This window comes from Periplaneta americana, chromosome 16 (assembly GCF_040183065.1).
Source record: "Periplaneta americana isolate PAMFEO1 chromosome 16, P.americana_PAMFEO1_priV1, whole genome shotgun sequence".
NCBI lineage: Eukaryota > Metazoa > Arthropoda > Insecta > Blattodea > Blattidae > Periplaneta > Periplaneta americana.
In genome coordinates, this window is record NC_091132.1 from 157,190,003 (window position 1) to 157,206,085 (window position 16,083).

The following is a 16,083-nucleotide window of genomic DNA, read 5'->3' on the forward strand; positions in this document are numbered from 1 at the left end:
GATATGATGATAGAGACTGGACTAGTTTTGCACAGGATAGGGACCAATGGCGGGCTTATGTGAGTGCAGGAATGAACCTACAGCTTCCTTAAAAGCCATAAGTAAGTAATAGGTATCTATGTGTTGACTACATATAATCCTAGATCATAGATACCCAGATTGCTCGGCATTATAGGCTTTGACGGTAACAACTTTTGTCAGGTTTACTATGCTGCCATCTAGTTGTTACATAAGGAGTCATAACTCCCATCTGAATTGCATTGGCGACTGTACTGCCATCTCGTGTTGGTTTACGGCAGACGGGTGGCGATCCTGGCGGTTGTTCTCTTCAAAGTGCAACCGATTTTAACATAGGAATGAGCAATCTTTGTGATCTGGGATATAATCAAGATTAATCAATGAGGACGGCAAGGCCTCATATATGAAATTATATATAAAAATACATTATTTTATTCTTACAGATTTCACTGCGCTAGTCAAGTGCAAGATTTACCGACTATAATGGCGGATTTTTAATGCACAAAAAGAAAATGCACGTTTTCGAAGATATCATATCACGTTAAGACACCAAATAATTTAGAAATATGACCCAAGGGAATATCGTTGAAATAGACGAATATCTGAAAAAACAAGAATATTATATCAAAGCGATAATGTACCTAGCATTCACATGTGCACGAAAGAATTATCACTAATATATACATTTACCAAATCTTACCTAACCTTATCACTGATATTGACCTATATGTCACTAATCTATCTCCTCGTCAAAACCGATCTAACCTCATTACTGACAGCAAATCTAATTGAGAGTAATGTTAAGAACGAAGGAGGAAGAGAGAAATAAAACAAATTTCTTGTGGCAACTACAGCACACACAAATGTCATGCTGTTATGTTGAGGACATTGTGTACTTAGTTCAAATTGGCTATCATCGTAATGACACTGTTAAAAGCTGCAGTAAGTAATTCTACCCTTTAGCGAATTCAGTCAATTCTTATAATGATATCGTATCATTTATCTATTTCTTATACTTTTGAGATGTGCAGGATGGCCAGTCTGTTATGTTTGTTTCCATGTTTTATTTTCGTGCAGAATATGGATCTAAGATATGAAAACTAATTAACGAAGTGCATCCAATACATTTTCTCTTCAAGCGACATTCAAGAATTAATCGCAACTGACATCAAAATTTCTCAATATGGTTAATTTAAAGTGTGTAATTCATGTCTACTTTAAATGTAATAGTCCGAAATCGCGTTTGCAAATCAAACAATTTGTTGCACACGTCTTTAGCTGTGATGAAATAATCCTGAGAGTATATATGGCATGGCTATTTGTATCTGTCATTGTTGGACCCCTGATGCCCATAGTGAGGGCATGTGTCAACATTCAGAGGGGCTCTCGCAAATTACATTTTTTCATGGCTTAACTACAGGCAATATTACGATACATCTCCGGCTCACAGACTTGTTAAAGTCTGTAACTTCTTTACCGTAATTCACAGAAAAGGCACCCATATTTAGAGCGCAGAAACACGTATTATATGTCAAAAGCATGAAAAGGCCTTGTAGATGGGTATTATATTACATTATGCATGAATATCATTCCTTATGTCAGTAAAATGTTATAAAGAAAGGCGGCAGTAGACAAAGACACACAGACAGGTAAATGGACGAAAACTAGATGCACAGACAGATAAAGAAAGACACATAATCCCAGGGACATACAGACATACTCACAGGTAGACATGCCAATTAATACTGAGGCACTCATTTGAATAACAATCAACATGAAACTAATTACAAATTTCTATTATTCTTATTATTATTATTATTTCAATAAAGCAGTGAAACCAACAAAGAAAGAAAGTCTCACACATTTCACTCACCTCTCAGCTAAGACTTCATTTCCTTCTGTTGTCACTTCTGGTTGGAACTCCTCCTCCACGTTATTTAACTCACGTGCCTCCTCCTGTAAAGATTATGTGAAGCAAAGGTATAGGGCAGTAATAGTTGAAGAATCAATGCATGGCAGTTTAAATTATGGAGACTTGATTTTAAATCCTACTAAATCCAATAAAAGGTTAAACACTGTAGCAGAAGAATGGAAATGAATTTTTAAAAATTACAATAATGTGCATTTTCTAAGAAATTTCCCGTTTTAAGCAAGAAATGCATAAACAATATGTTAATTGGAAGAGTAAATAAGATTGACAAGCAAATCATATAAGATGGTCATAGGTGAGTAGGATTCAGGAAGACCATGTTGATAATGGATCCAACTGTTACGGTAAAAGTGGTAAAGAAAATTTTCTGGTAAGGCAGTTTGGAACTATTCGAGATATTTATGGACTTACAGCAAACACACAACTAAACTAAACGAACAAACTACGTAAAGATTAATTCTTTGGTCCTACAGTATTATCTGTTATGGTTACCATTGGTTATTAATGGAGAAAAATTCGCTCTGGCATGGCTCCAGGGATCGAACTCCGGACGTCCAGGTCTACGCACTGAGTGCTTTAACCACTGAGCTATGCCGAGACTTAATCCACAGCACCGGATGGAGTAAGATCACAGAGGGGAAAATAGCAAAGGAGGGAGATTGATTGAGTGTGTGGATTGAGCCCCGGTACAGCTAAGTGATTAGAGTGCCCAGTGGATAGAACTGGGAGTCCCAGGTTTGATCCATGGTGCTGGAGCGAATTTTTCTCCATTAATAACCAACGGTAAACTAACAAAGGTCAGTGGAACTCTAAAAGAATTTGAAAACCCAGGGAAAATAATTCGCTTAATGTAAACAACAATAGAAGAAATAACCTCATGTTTGAACATTCAGGAGAAATCTCCCACCTTCTATTACGTTCATTAAGCATACGGTTACAGTGGATGCGTATTCTGACGATTTTGTCTGAACAATTTGTCAGAAGTGAGTGGTTACAGTAAACACGTATTCTGACAAAGTCATTCTAACCTCAAAAAGACAAGATGGATATGATTTACACCACTACTAAGTATTTCATATAGGATTTTAAACCCTGCCTAAGAGAGATAATATATTTTTTAGTACTGTAGGTTATTTTACGACGCTTTGTCAACATCTCAGGTTACTTAGCGTCTGAATGAGATGGTGATAATGCTGGTGAAATGAGTCCGGGGTCCAGCACCAAAAGTTACCCAGCATTTGCTCATATTGGGTTGAGAAAACTCCGGAAAAAACCTCAACCAAGTAACTTGCCCGGACCAGAAATCGAATCCGGACCACCTGGTTTCGCGGCTAGACGCGTTAAGCGTTACTTCAAAGGGGTGGACCAGATAATGTATGACCCTTGTTTTTTTCATATGGAATTGTATTCGTGATAAACTTTGCCTTTACCTTAAAAAACTATCGCAAAAAAATTCCTAACTGTGTAGGAATCATAGATGAAAAACACGTTCGAATTAGTGTCCTCAAAACTCAGGATCTGTAAGCTACGATTATTACCAATAATAGTTTTTCATTACATTGTAAAGTACTGGTATATCTGACGCAAATTAGAAATTTACAGCAATTGGGTAGTAAAGCGAACATTTCAAATGTTCCTATACAAATGATCGGAAAGTTATTTTTCGGTCTTCGGCGTAGCTCAGGTGGTAGTGCGCTTGCCTGCTGATATGTAGCTGCGCTCGGATGTCAGTTCGACTCTCGCTTGGGCTAATTACTTGGCTAGGTTTTTCCGGGGGTTTCCCCAAATGTTAGGCAAATATCAGGTGATCACATGGTGAATCCTCAGCCTCAGCCTCATCTCGCCAAATACTTTCTTGTTATTGTGAAGGGAGCTGATGAAACATATCCGACAAAGCTACAGTTCTTAAAACAATACTCCATACGCAAATTCTTACAGGTTAGGTACGGATTTTTTTTAAATTATAGGCTGTCCAGGGCTCGATGCTGCATTGAATGAGCATTTGGGATTGTAGTTAGTAAATGAAGATGTTTCTTAAGTTAACAGCAAATAATTTCTAAGAAAGTTAACATTACTATAAAGTGACCTTGTTTTCTGCATGCTATAGTTATTGATAACTGAAATGGAAGGAGTTTCTAGGTTTCTACTACACTTCAACATTTCATAATGCCAGAGCAAGATATGGCTGTCTCAAGACGCGACAAGCATTATGGAACAACAGTGAGTGAAGTAAGAGAACCTATAAACAATATAGAGTATCATCAGTTTTACTGGAGAGGTGCATTTCAATACAGGATATTATTTAAATGTACAGTCTCACAAGCACAGTACCGGTATTGTGTCTCATTTCTTGTACACATTAAAGTAAAATGCGTCACTTGTCGCAGCATGCCCAGACTATTGTATAGCTAAAGTGTTAGGACGCTTGTTTTCCGTCCATTCGATCACTATTCAGATCTCTGTGGAATTTGTGATAGATAAAACAGATGTTGTTGTTGTTGTTGTTGTTTTCTAATGCCAGGCGTTTGACAAAGTCATTTGACCTCTTGCACGCCAATATTTTTCAAAGATATTGTCATGGTCAGCCACTGACGCACAGATTTTGAGGTTGGCAAGTTGTAGCCGATTTAAGTGAACATCGTATTTTAACGTTTTGGTGGCTACTTCATTCACACACAACCCCCAGAATGTCTGGAGGACCACACCTACTGTTGGTCGACGGGTCTACTAGACCTAGTTGGGAGATCTTGTTGATCGCCAGCATTCCCTCCTTAAGCCACTGGAGGACGATTTTAGTGCCATAGCAGGTCAGCACTAGGAACAGAAGAGTAGAAAGGGTAGGAAGGAAAATGAAATGAACCGCTAGGCCTCAAATGCTCTAATACTGTCGTGGTCGAAGAAAGTAAGAGTTCAGTCAGAGGGCTGGACAGGAAACGGTAAATAGAGAATTAGGTATTGAATAGAGAAAAATTATACCAAATTCCACCATTAACTCATCAAGCTGACCTGTGCTAATTGATGTGTAGCCCCTCCCTTTAGTTCAGCTTGTAAAATTATTATGATGTACCGAAATATACATGATATTTCCGTGCAGATATTCTGCATCACCATATGATGAAAGATGAATGGAACGAAGAAAATTCTCTCCGACACAGGATTTGAACCCAGATTTTCAGGTCTATCTGCTGATGCTCTGTCCACTAAGCCACACCAGATTCCCATCCTGATGTCGGATTGAATACTCTGTTTAAGTTCCACGTCTTGGATAGAGCATCAGCACGTAGAGTTGAAAATCTGGGTTCAAAGCCCGGTGCCAGAGAGAATTTTTCTCTGTTCCATTCATCTTTCATCATATGATGACGCAGAACATCTGCACGGAAATATATGTACTTCGGTACACCATAATAATATACGATATGCAAATAATCACTTAGTGATATAAGACGGCGCTTATTCCGTCAGATCACGGCCACTCATAACAAGTGCACCTCTGCACATGTGTGTGGACATGGTCCCACTGTCATACATCTATGACGCAGAGCATAAGGGTAGGCCACTAGAGGGAACCCAAGAGGTGGAACTTAAACTGAGAGGAATCGATCCGACATTGGGATGGGAATCCGGTGTGGCTTAGTGGTAGAGCATCAGCACTTAAAGCTGAAAACCTGGGTTCAAATCCCGGTGCTGGAGAGAATTTTTCTCCGTTCCATTCATCTTTTATCATATGATGACACAGAATATCTGCATGGAAATATCATATGTACTTTGGTGCATCATAATAATATATGATACGCGAATAATCACTTAGTGATTTAAGACGGCACTTATTCCGTCGGAACCCAGCCACTTAGTCACTCATAACGAGTGCACCTCTGCACATGTGTAGACATGGTCCCACTGTCATACATCTATGACACAGTGCATGAGGGTAGGCCACTAGAGGGAACCCAAGAGGTGGAACTTAAACTGAGAGGATTCGACTCGACATTGGGATGGGAATCCGGTGTGGCTTAGTGGATAGAGCATCAGCATGTAGAGCATCAGGTTGAAATCCCGGTGCCGAAGAGAATTTTTCTCCATTCCATTCATCTTTTATCATTGTAAAATTATGCTTACTAACAGCTGCACCATGGGAAGGTAGGGATGGGACATTGCGTATTTGTTCAGGTTGGTTCCTTAAAGTCTTCAATGGCAAGGATTAATGGCTCTTTCCCCTGTATTCGAAAAATACCGTTTTTCAGCCAAATCAGTTGTTGCAAATAGGTTTTATCGGAGTATTCCCGTTTCCCTCTTTATTCTATCAACACTCTCTCCTTTCCCCTCATTTTATCAATTATCCTATTAAAAATAGGCTGGGGTGATGTGTGAAGATAGTACGGATTTTCGATGCCGATCTAGGTTTTAACAGCTTGGGGCGCTGGGTTCGGAATCGTCAGCAGATGATGGGACCTTACCTGCAAGTCCCAGGACAGCTGGCTCGCCAGTCAGCGTCGGATTCACGATTGCTACGCAGGCCCTTCACCAGACTTTGACAATCATCGCATATAAGGCGTACAATGGGCTGAACAGCCTAAGTGCTAGGAACCATCCCGGATCCAGCCTTCGTGAAATCAATCAATCAATCAATCAATCAATATATAAAACAATCAATCACTTTACCAACCAATCCGCAGCAGCATTTTGTGTTCACTTCAGAGTACACAAGTCATACGAACTTGACATTGGAATTTTGCGCACTAGTTCAAAAAGAAAATACGTTCCGAATGAAGTTTTGTAAAGATTAGCGCCAATGTAGACTTACATAATAGACGTGCATCTATTACAATTATCTATTAAATTACATTTTATTGTGGTTAGACTTGAATTGGTAATGTTTAGATTAGTAACTTACAGAATAATGTTTGTAGTGTATAAGCGAGAATTATCCTGTTCAGTGCTCACATATTGATATAAGAACGACGGTTATGAAACTAACTCAAACATACGATAAAGATAAAACAATTTGTTACACTGTATATATACGAAATAAATAAATACATAAATATGTAGGTAGGTAGATTGACAGACGGACGGACAGACAGACAGGACTAGATGGATGGATGGATTTTATTTTTTATTTTATTGGGTTATTTTACGACGCTGTATCAACATCTAGGTTATTTAGCGTCTGAATGATATGAAGGTGATAATGCCAGTGAAATGAGTTCGGGGTCCAGCACCGAAAGTTACCCAGCATTTGCTCCTATTGGGTTTGTTTGTGTTGTGTTGGGTGGTTGGATGTGTTGTGTATGTGTTTTGTTGTTGTTGGTTTTCTGTAGATTTTGAATACACCCAAAGCTACACTACACATTAGAAATTGAAAACAACAAATCCATAAATTTTCTAGACATCACAATAACAAAAGTCGACAACAAACACACATTCAAAGTCTACAGAAAACCCACAACAACACAGACACAACACATCCAACCACCCAACACAACACAAACAAGCTGCATTCCGAACAATGGTACACAGACTACTCAACATACCAATGAACCAACATGATTACAAAGAAGAGCTAAACACAATCAAATACATAGCATAAAGAAACGGATACAACCCCAACATAATAGACAACATAATACGAAACACAAAACATAATCACAAAAAACATAAAAATACAACAAAAACACAAGAACACAAAAAATACATCACACTAACATACGAAAACAAAAACACACACAAGATTGCAACCTCATTCAAGAAATTAGATTACAACATCGCATACAGAACAAATAATAGTCTACAAAAACATCTCAACACACAAACAAACAAATACAACCACACAGGTATATACAAACTCAAATGTAACATCTGCAACAACTTCTATATAGGACAGACAGACAGATCATTTCAAACACGTTACAAAGCACACATCACAGCCATAACAAAATTACAAAACGCCTCCACATATGCAGAACACATCACAAATGCTCACGAAACCTACAGAGACATCAACACAGACATGGAAATTCTACACATCGAACCAAAAAGCCAGAAAGTAAACACACTAGAACAATACAAAATATAGTCACACAAAAACACATCCAAATGAAATTCTCAACACAACTCAATTTAAGCATGCAAAGAAATAATTTATTACAGTTGTATGAACACTTTTGTAAAATTAAATTAAAATTAATAAAATCAGTTAAAAACCAGACATGTTTCGGAGGAATGCTACTCCATCTTCAGAGGCAATACCACGACGCTGGTACAGATGTTCGACCGCGTATCGTGGCTTAAAGGAGACACACACACTCTTTGACTCCACATTACATTACACAAACACACCCCCACAGGAAACAAAACAAAAGGCGCCAACACCAGCAACAACCAGTTCTGAAGAAGGCCGATAACAGGCCGAAACATGTTAACTAGATACGATAGAATTTAACGCGAGAAAGACATATAATACATATTCCGAAGGAAATATAGTTATTTTCTGATGGTTGCAGTGGCCAACACCATAATTGTACAGTAGACCGGTTTCATAAAAATGTAATAAAACTTATCACAACTTTCCAGTGACCGAACATTCAGCTTTGTCCTGTGATTGGAACATCGGTGTTGCAAAGGCGCTTAGGCTATTAGGAGATGAGATCGGATCTATATACCTGAAGAATACCATGATTTGATCCGTTCTTCTACATCAAAATTTAAAATCATAAATATAAAGACTGAAGACGTGTGAGACTACAAGACATGACAAGATTACAAAAAGAGTGCACTTTCAGTTCAATCAGAAGCAAAAATACCGAAATATACGAAAATATCATTCCAAATTTCAAAATATTTTCATTTTGAATACTATGTACACCTCGCGTGAAAGATCTGAAAGCCTTGAGAGTGTTGAGATTTAAACGGCAGATAATGGTTGCTTGTCTGACGTACATTCCATTTGCAAAACATTTCTCTCTTTGTCAGTTAGTCGCTTGTTCGTTATAATATGCGCTTGTATTACATCACGGAAGTATTCAGTTGTAGCATTTTTAAGTGTATGTAATATTGTATATAAAAATTGTTTATACAGAGTTAAAGTGCGTGTATATATGGTATTGGCATTTAAATTGTGTATGTCAGTATGTAGATTGCATATAGTTATTTAAATCGTGCATATAGAGTTAGAGTGCGTGTGTGTATATATATATATATATATATATATATATATATATATATATATATATATATATATATATAACATTTCAATTGTGTATATACAGTTAGTTTAAGTATTTATAAGTTGCAAGTAGAGCTGCTGTTACGGTAATGGCTCCAGTTATTTCAAAATTAAAAGGAAAGAAGCTTCATAATCAAACTAAAGAGGTTATAAACAATGTACCGTACTCGTGTTTCTGTCTAAGGAAACTTCTCAAGGGACAGACATTCCTCCACATAAAGTTCAACAGCGAGTGACAGTGGCTACAGGCATGTCTCGTAGTAGTGCCCAAAAAACTGTGGCAGAAGCGAAGAAAACAGATAGTGGTAATGGTATGTGTTTCGAAACGCCAGTTAAGAAGAGAACAATTAAAAGTGGTGTGTTAGAACTAGACGCGTTTGATGAAAGTGTAGTGCGTAGGATAGTATATGACTTTTACATTACCGAGAAATGTGTTCCAACAATCAGCGCATTAAGGATGAAACTGAAAGACGCAATTGGCTTTGATGGGGGCAATACTAGTGTTAGAACTCTACTGAAAAAAACTGGAATTTTCTTGGAAGAAAACGAAGACAAATAGATCGTTAGTAGTAGAAAAATACCATATCAGGCAAAAAAGAATAACTATTTGAGGCGAATTTCTAATTATCGAGCTGAGAGAAGAAATATTGTGTATCTGTATCAGTCATACAGTACATTCTCTCAACCCATCTGTATAGCAAGTCTTGGAGAGACGACTCAGCACATGGTCTTCTAGCGCCGGTATCAAAGGGACAGCGCCTAATGATACACACTGGAGGTGACCGAGGGTTCGTCCCCAATGCCCTACAAATTTGGAAAGCTCAGCAGAAATCCGGGGATTATCATTCTCAAATGAATCAAATTAATTAAGAGAAATGGATTCGAGAGAAGCTCATTTCTAATTTGCTCCGAAATTCTGTTGTTGTGTTTGATAATGCCCTTTATCATAACATTGCATTAAATAGAGCTTCCACTTTAAATTCAACAAAAACTGTAATGAAGGAATGCCTTGAAAAAGAGGGAATTCTCTACAGTGATGACATGTTGAAACCGACTTTATACGAACTTATACAAATATACAAACCCTCGTCTGTAAAAGTGCCGGGCATATTCCAATTAGACTTCCTCCTCATCACCCTGAATTAAGCCCGATCAAGAACATTTGGTCAATAGTGAAGGGATGGGTTCCTTCCAGAAACATAAATTGTAAATTAGATTGAGTAAGAGAACTATGTGAGCAGAAATTTAACAGTAAGATTGAACTCGATTGGCGTCCACTTTGTGATAATGTTAAAAAAATATAACAAGATATATGGACCAGTAAGTACTGTTTGGTAACGTCATAGACCCAATTATCATAAATCTCGGTGGTATCAGCGTTGATGACGATGACTGTGATTTCAGCTAGGACGATGAAATGGAAGGGATAGCAGAGTTTGAAGACTCTGACTAGCAGCTCAAGATAAGAGGTCAATGTTTTCAGTTAGATGCTTATAGTGTATTTGTTGTTGTTTGCACTCTGCCTCCCACTTCTCCACTGTGACATCAGCCAGGCTTTCAGATCTTTTGCGCCAGCTGTAAGTAAGCCTAGAACTATGACTGCAACAAACCGCATAGATGAATATGTAAAAGATGAGGTCTCACTGGGGAAACCTGCTCATACTGCCAGATAGCCTACATGTGCCTACAATGGTAAAATCATCTTCAATACTAAAAAAGGGGATGACATAAAAAACTACTACAATATATACCTGCAGGAAGAAACAACTTCTACAACAACCTGTGGGTAACTTAGTAGATAGAGCAACTGGCTATGATTAGAAGGTTCGAGGTTCGATCCCAGGTGGTGATGGGATTTTTCGTTGCCAATCGTCCAGAACGGCACCAAGGTTCACTCAGCCTGCTATTAAATTAAGTACTGGGTCTTTCCAGGGGTAAAAGATGGTCGGAGTATGATACTGACCACACCACCTCCTCTTACATAGTGCCGAGGGGAAGAAAGCATGAGGCTCTACCTCCATGCCCTCGAAGTGTCTTCATGTCATGTGAAGGGGCTACTTTTACCTTCACCTACAATAATCTGTGTCAATGGCCTATGACAGACCAAAGTGTTACAGTATCAGCGGGTTTCTTATTCTATGATTCTCATTTTCTGAAGAATATAGACATTTTCCGACCTCTTGCTTTTTCATTGTTGATTTTAACTTAAACATATTTTCTGAGCATAAAATATGATTTTGTACAATATAATATGGTTAATTGTCTTCATTTAATTCGAAAAGACCATATCTCCATTTATTAAAACTCTTCTTAGAATGTAGGCTTTCATGGCCGGCGTTGATAGGATGGATATTTTTCGAGCTAGAGGCCGTGGTCTGTCGGTGTTACAACCAAATGTTTCGTCTGCTACTCCAGTGGACATCTTCAGTGGCGTGGTACACGTGTGCGGAGAGATCTGCTGTGTGTATCAAGAACTGGCATTGAAACTGGTAGCACACATATCAAACCCTTTCTCCGACAATTAAACACTATGACAAACAATCAGAACACCGAAGCCACTGGTGCAGACCGCGGCGACGACAAGCCACAACTGCCCCACACCTTAAATATTGAAGTGCTACCAGTCTCAATGTCAGTTCCTGATACATAGAGCAGATCTCTCCGCACATGTGTACAACGCCACTGAAGATGTCCACCAGAGTAGTGGACGAAACATTTGGTTGTGACACCGACAGACCTCGGGCCTCTAGACCGAAAAATACCCATCCTCTTAAAACTGTGTTTTTTTCCACTAAAATTAACACTGTTTTTAGAGAAAATTTATAACAAAATTGGCATTAAATAGGTATAAGTGATAATGAAAGAATATGACTAGTATCACTTAGGAGTTTTGTGTTATTCAGTGTTTACTCTCTCCTATAAAATTAAAAAAATAAGGATATATGGCCTTTTACCCAATAACTGATTCAGTTCGCCCCGAGAAATAGACACCAATCACGTCGACTTAAGCAATGAAAGATATTTAAAGAGAAAAACTACAAGAAACCTAATCAACTTATTTTCTACATCAGGCACAAACCACACGTTATTCACATAATGGCAGACGAATCGAGATTGTCCCCATTCTACACTCGGTTGAACAGTAAATGAGAAGCTGACATGCTAAAAATTACCTGCGGCGATTAAAATATTCAAAATGGATATGATTTAGTGAATGTTCAATCGCAAGCTCAACCAGAAAAATTGGGTGAAGAAAATTCACAAAGGGCTACAGGATAAAGAAATGGACACCATGAGAGTAACAATCGTACCTCCTAGTCACCAGCATGTAGTCGCCACATCAGCCAGTAAATAACACACTGAGGGATAGCGACCAACACACTTCGTTAACTGCACTCACCTCAGCTTCACTTTTCACGATGGGAAACTTAATTGGCACAGGCGTTTCATCAGACATCAGCTCTGATTTCATGTTGTTGCTGTTGTCCACACATTCCGTATTGAATTCAGTCATACACGGATTTAATACATCTCCTTCCTGGAACACACAAATCATAATTATTGTGTAATAGAAGATATGTAGCTGTATGCGAAAAACTAGTGCGTATTTTTAATATCTCTCGAATCTATGAGGATTGTTCGGAAAGTAATGTCTCCTATTTATTTTCATAGAAATTACGACAAATAAAAAGAGCATTATAACACAGTTAAATAGAACAATATTAAAGATTTTATTAATTTGTCCAACGGAATAATATCTGTAATATTGACAATTAATATTCAAGAAGAAAAATTCGCTCCTGCGCCGGGGATCGAACCCGGGTCCTCGGTGCCACGTACCAAGCTCTCTGACCAATGAGCTACGCCGAATTCAATCCACAGCACCGGACCGAACTTCCCTCCTTCAATGTTTCCCTTTTGGCCTAACTCCAAGTTAGGCATATATGTTGAGTTTTATGTCCAAGTGAACTGCCATTATACAAGGGGCGCACTCAGCTGAGTGACTTATTTGGCTGGGATTCCGCAGTTAAGTGCACAGTAATGTGTACAAAAATATGCACCGCTAGCTATGAGAATATTAAAGATTTTATTAATTTGTCCTACAGAATAATATCTGTAATATTGACAATTAATACGAGAAAAATTCTCTCCGGCGCCGGGAATCGAACCAAGGACCCAGGTTCGATCCCTGGCACCGGAGAGAATTTTTCTCCTTAAATATTAATTGTAAATAGAAAAAGACTTCTGATACATATATTTATTTTGTCACATATTTACCGCCATTTGTTATGCATTTTTGCCAGTGTAAAAATTTAAACTTCCAGAGGCATGGCACTTTCTTACAGCTGCGATGACAGCATTCCTGTCTGGAAAATGTTGTTCACGTAGTCCTTCTTTCATAGGTCCAAACAAATGGAAGTCTGAAGGGGCTAAATCCGGACTATAAGGCGGGTGTAGTAGTACAGTTCAGCCAGATTTAGCAATGCGCTCAATGTTTACTAAACTGGTATGGTGCCTGGAATTAATTTGTTGCAAGAAAAGATAGTCTTCTTCTCTGGACTGACTCTGCAAATTCGGGCATTCAGCTTAAGAAAATGTTATTTTCGCCTCTGCTGAAACGCACTACTCACTGTGCTTGCATTCACTGCACCGTCACTGTAGAACATTAGCATCTGTCAATGGTGCAATGTGTTAGGCAGTGACGAATTGAGTAACACACGTCTGTTTCGCACGCACCTCTATGAGAGATGCCAATTTAGGTAGACTGCTCTACTTCCGCTATCTGTCACACGACAATTAACTTAGTGTCAAGGTTCAACTTTTACTACAACACCAACAACATCCGGTTCCCACGTTATACGTCAACACAAGAAAGTAGAAGGCATTAAGTTCCGAAATATGTAATATTATTACAGTAAAACCCCGATAAGATTCTGTTCAAAGGATCGGGTATGTACCGCGTATTAGGCAGGTATACTAATTTTGACTTATATACAGTATCTCTTAGCATTTTTCTTTACTGAAATACATGATTCATGAAAGGTAATACAGTATTACTCCATTATGTAATTACTGCTACTGAACGTCAAAGACATTTACAATATGTACTGTACTTAATTCTTTCGAAAAAAAAAAAGTCATTTATAACTGTTACATCCTTACGACATCGCAGCTGTAGTGACTGAGTTGCGATTTTTTATTTTCGTTCTTAATGTTGATGATGCGATTCCTAATGAATCAGAGAGTTGTTTCTGATTAAGAGTACTGTTCTCATCACACTTTCGTAAGATTTACAATTTTTTTTTCGACACAGAAAGCGCTTTTTGTATAACACGCATTGTAATCACATTCACAGACACTTCAATAAGAAGAGTCCACTGTACGAATGATGGATGTCACTTTCTTGTCGAAAATGAACCAAGACTGTCAATGCATAGCTTAAGACATATAGTATAGAATGTACACAGAGAGTTATATGGCATTAACACTGATAGTCATTGTCCAGTAATGATCGGAAAATCTCAGTTAAGCTTTGAGCGCTAAGCATTTCAAACTTTCAATTGCGTCTCCTGCAAAATGTGTTCCAAATGACATCCATCATTCTTGCAGTGGACTCTTCATATACTAAAGAACAACAAACTGGCCAGCAAAAATTTCCAGAATTTTATTACGGCCGAATGAGGAATGCTGTTTGAGAGAGAGGGTTAGCAAGAGGGTGAGGTATTGTAACTGTATGTAGGCTTTAACCACGCAGATAAGGAGTCGAATAGAAAGCGTAACATGAGAGTGGGGTACACTAAGGTATGAAGTATGAAGGTTTAAATGCACAGGTAAAGGGTAGAATAGCAATAATTTTCAGGTTAATGGCAGCAGTGAGTTCAATGACCAAGATGTTTCATTGCTGTTACAGTATATCGCTGAAAATTACATCGAAAAGCTTCCACAAAAGTAGCGTATTATGCGGGACTTGAGTGCAACAATCGGGGTATTTTATAAAGGCGTTATGAATGAAATATGCAGGGTCCGGACAAAAAAAGTGTATTACATGAGATAGCGTAATAAGCGGGCACATCTTATCGAGGTTTCACTGTACATTCTGAAGTCAATGAATGTACGTATATACATTGCACAGTCAGTAATAACATATTTTGATGAAAGGGTTTGTCTAGTGTGATCTTACTGTTCACAGTAGAAAAGTTTTCAGGGCTATCAGGCCATGGTCCGTTGGTTATGTGACCAAACGTTTCGTTCACTGCTGCAGTGAACATCTTCAGTGGTGTAGAGTACTGGTGCGGGTCGTTCTACTGCGCGTGCCGTTGACCAGAACCGCTGCACCAATACTCTACACCACTGAAGATGTTCACCGCAGCAGTGAACTAAATATTTGGTCACACATCCAACAGACCACGGCCTGATGGCCAGGAAAACTTTTCTCCTATTGACGCCGGCCGTGAAAGGCTACACTCGAATATTATGGTTCACAATTCTGTCCATTCTTTAGTGAAGGAGTTGGACACAAAAACATGATTCATTCTTTCTCCCCATGTAACTAACAGTCAATGTGAAGATGCTACTGAAGAATGGACGAGGATGGAAAAAGAACTATGAAATAGTTTTTGCGATTAGTCTCTGAAAAGAGTGGTGACATACTATTTGTCCCAAGAAATAGATATGAAATATGTGGCGTTTTGCTAATGGACTGATTTAATAAGAAAAATTCAAATAAACAAAATTAACTGCATTTCCTAGAAGGTGCAAACAACAAGTTTAGACACCTACCAAAGGATTAAGTGAGAGTGACCTCCATTGCATACTGTAGTGCCAATTAGATTAAAACAGGCATGATAAAAATTATCAGTGGGAATGAAGTCAGTAAAATGTACGATTAAGGGCAGTTTTCATAAACGAGACT

At 38.3% G+C, this 16,083-nt stretch overlaps 1 protein-coding gene across 2 annotated transcripts in view; it reads right to left on the reverse strand.

Annotated features, from left to right (window-relative positions):
• LOC138691534 (zinc finger protein 665-like) overlaps positions 1–16,083 on the reverse strand; it is a 42,089-nt gene that overhangs the window by 8,015 nt on the left and 17,991 nt on the right. For both annotated transcript variants that reach the window (XM_069813565.1, XM_069813566.1), the window contains 2 exons: positions 12,571–12,708; positions 1,892–1,974 (listed from right to left, as the gene is read on the reverse strand). In XM_069813565.1, the coding sequence (XP_069669666.1) occupies positions 1,892–1,974; positions 12,571–12,708 (221 nt within the window). The remainder of the gene's footprint in view (positions 1–1,891; positions 1,975–12,570; positions 12,709–16,083) is intronic.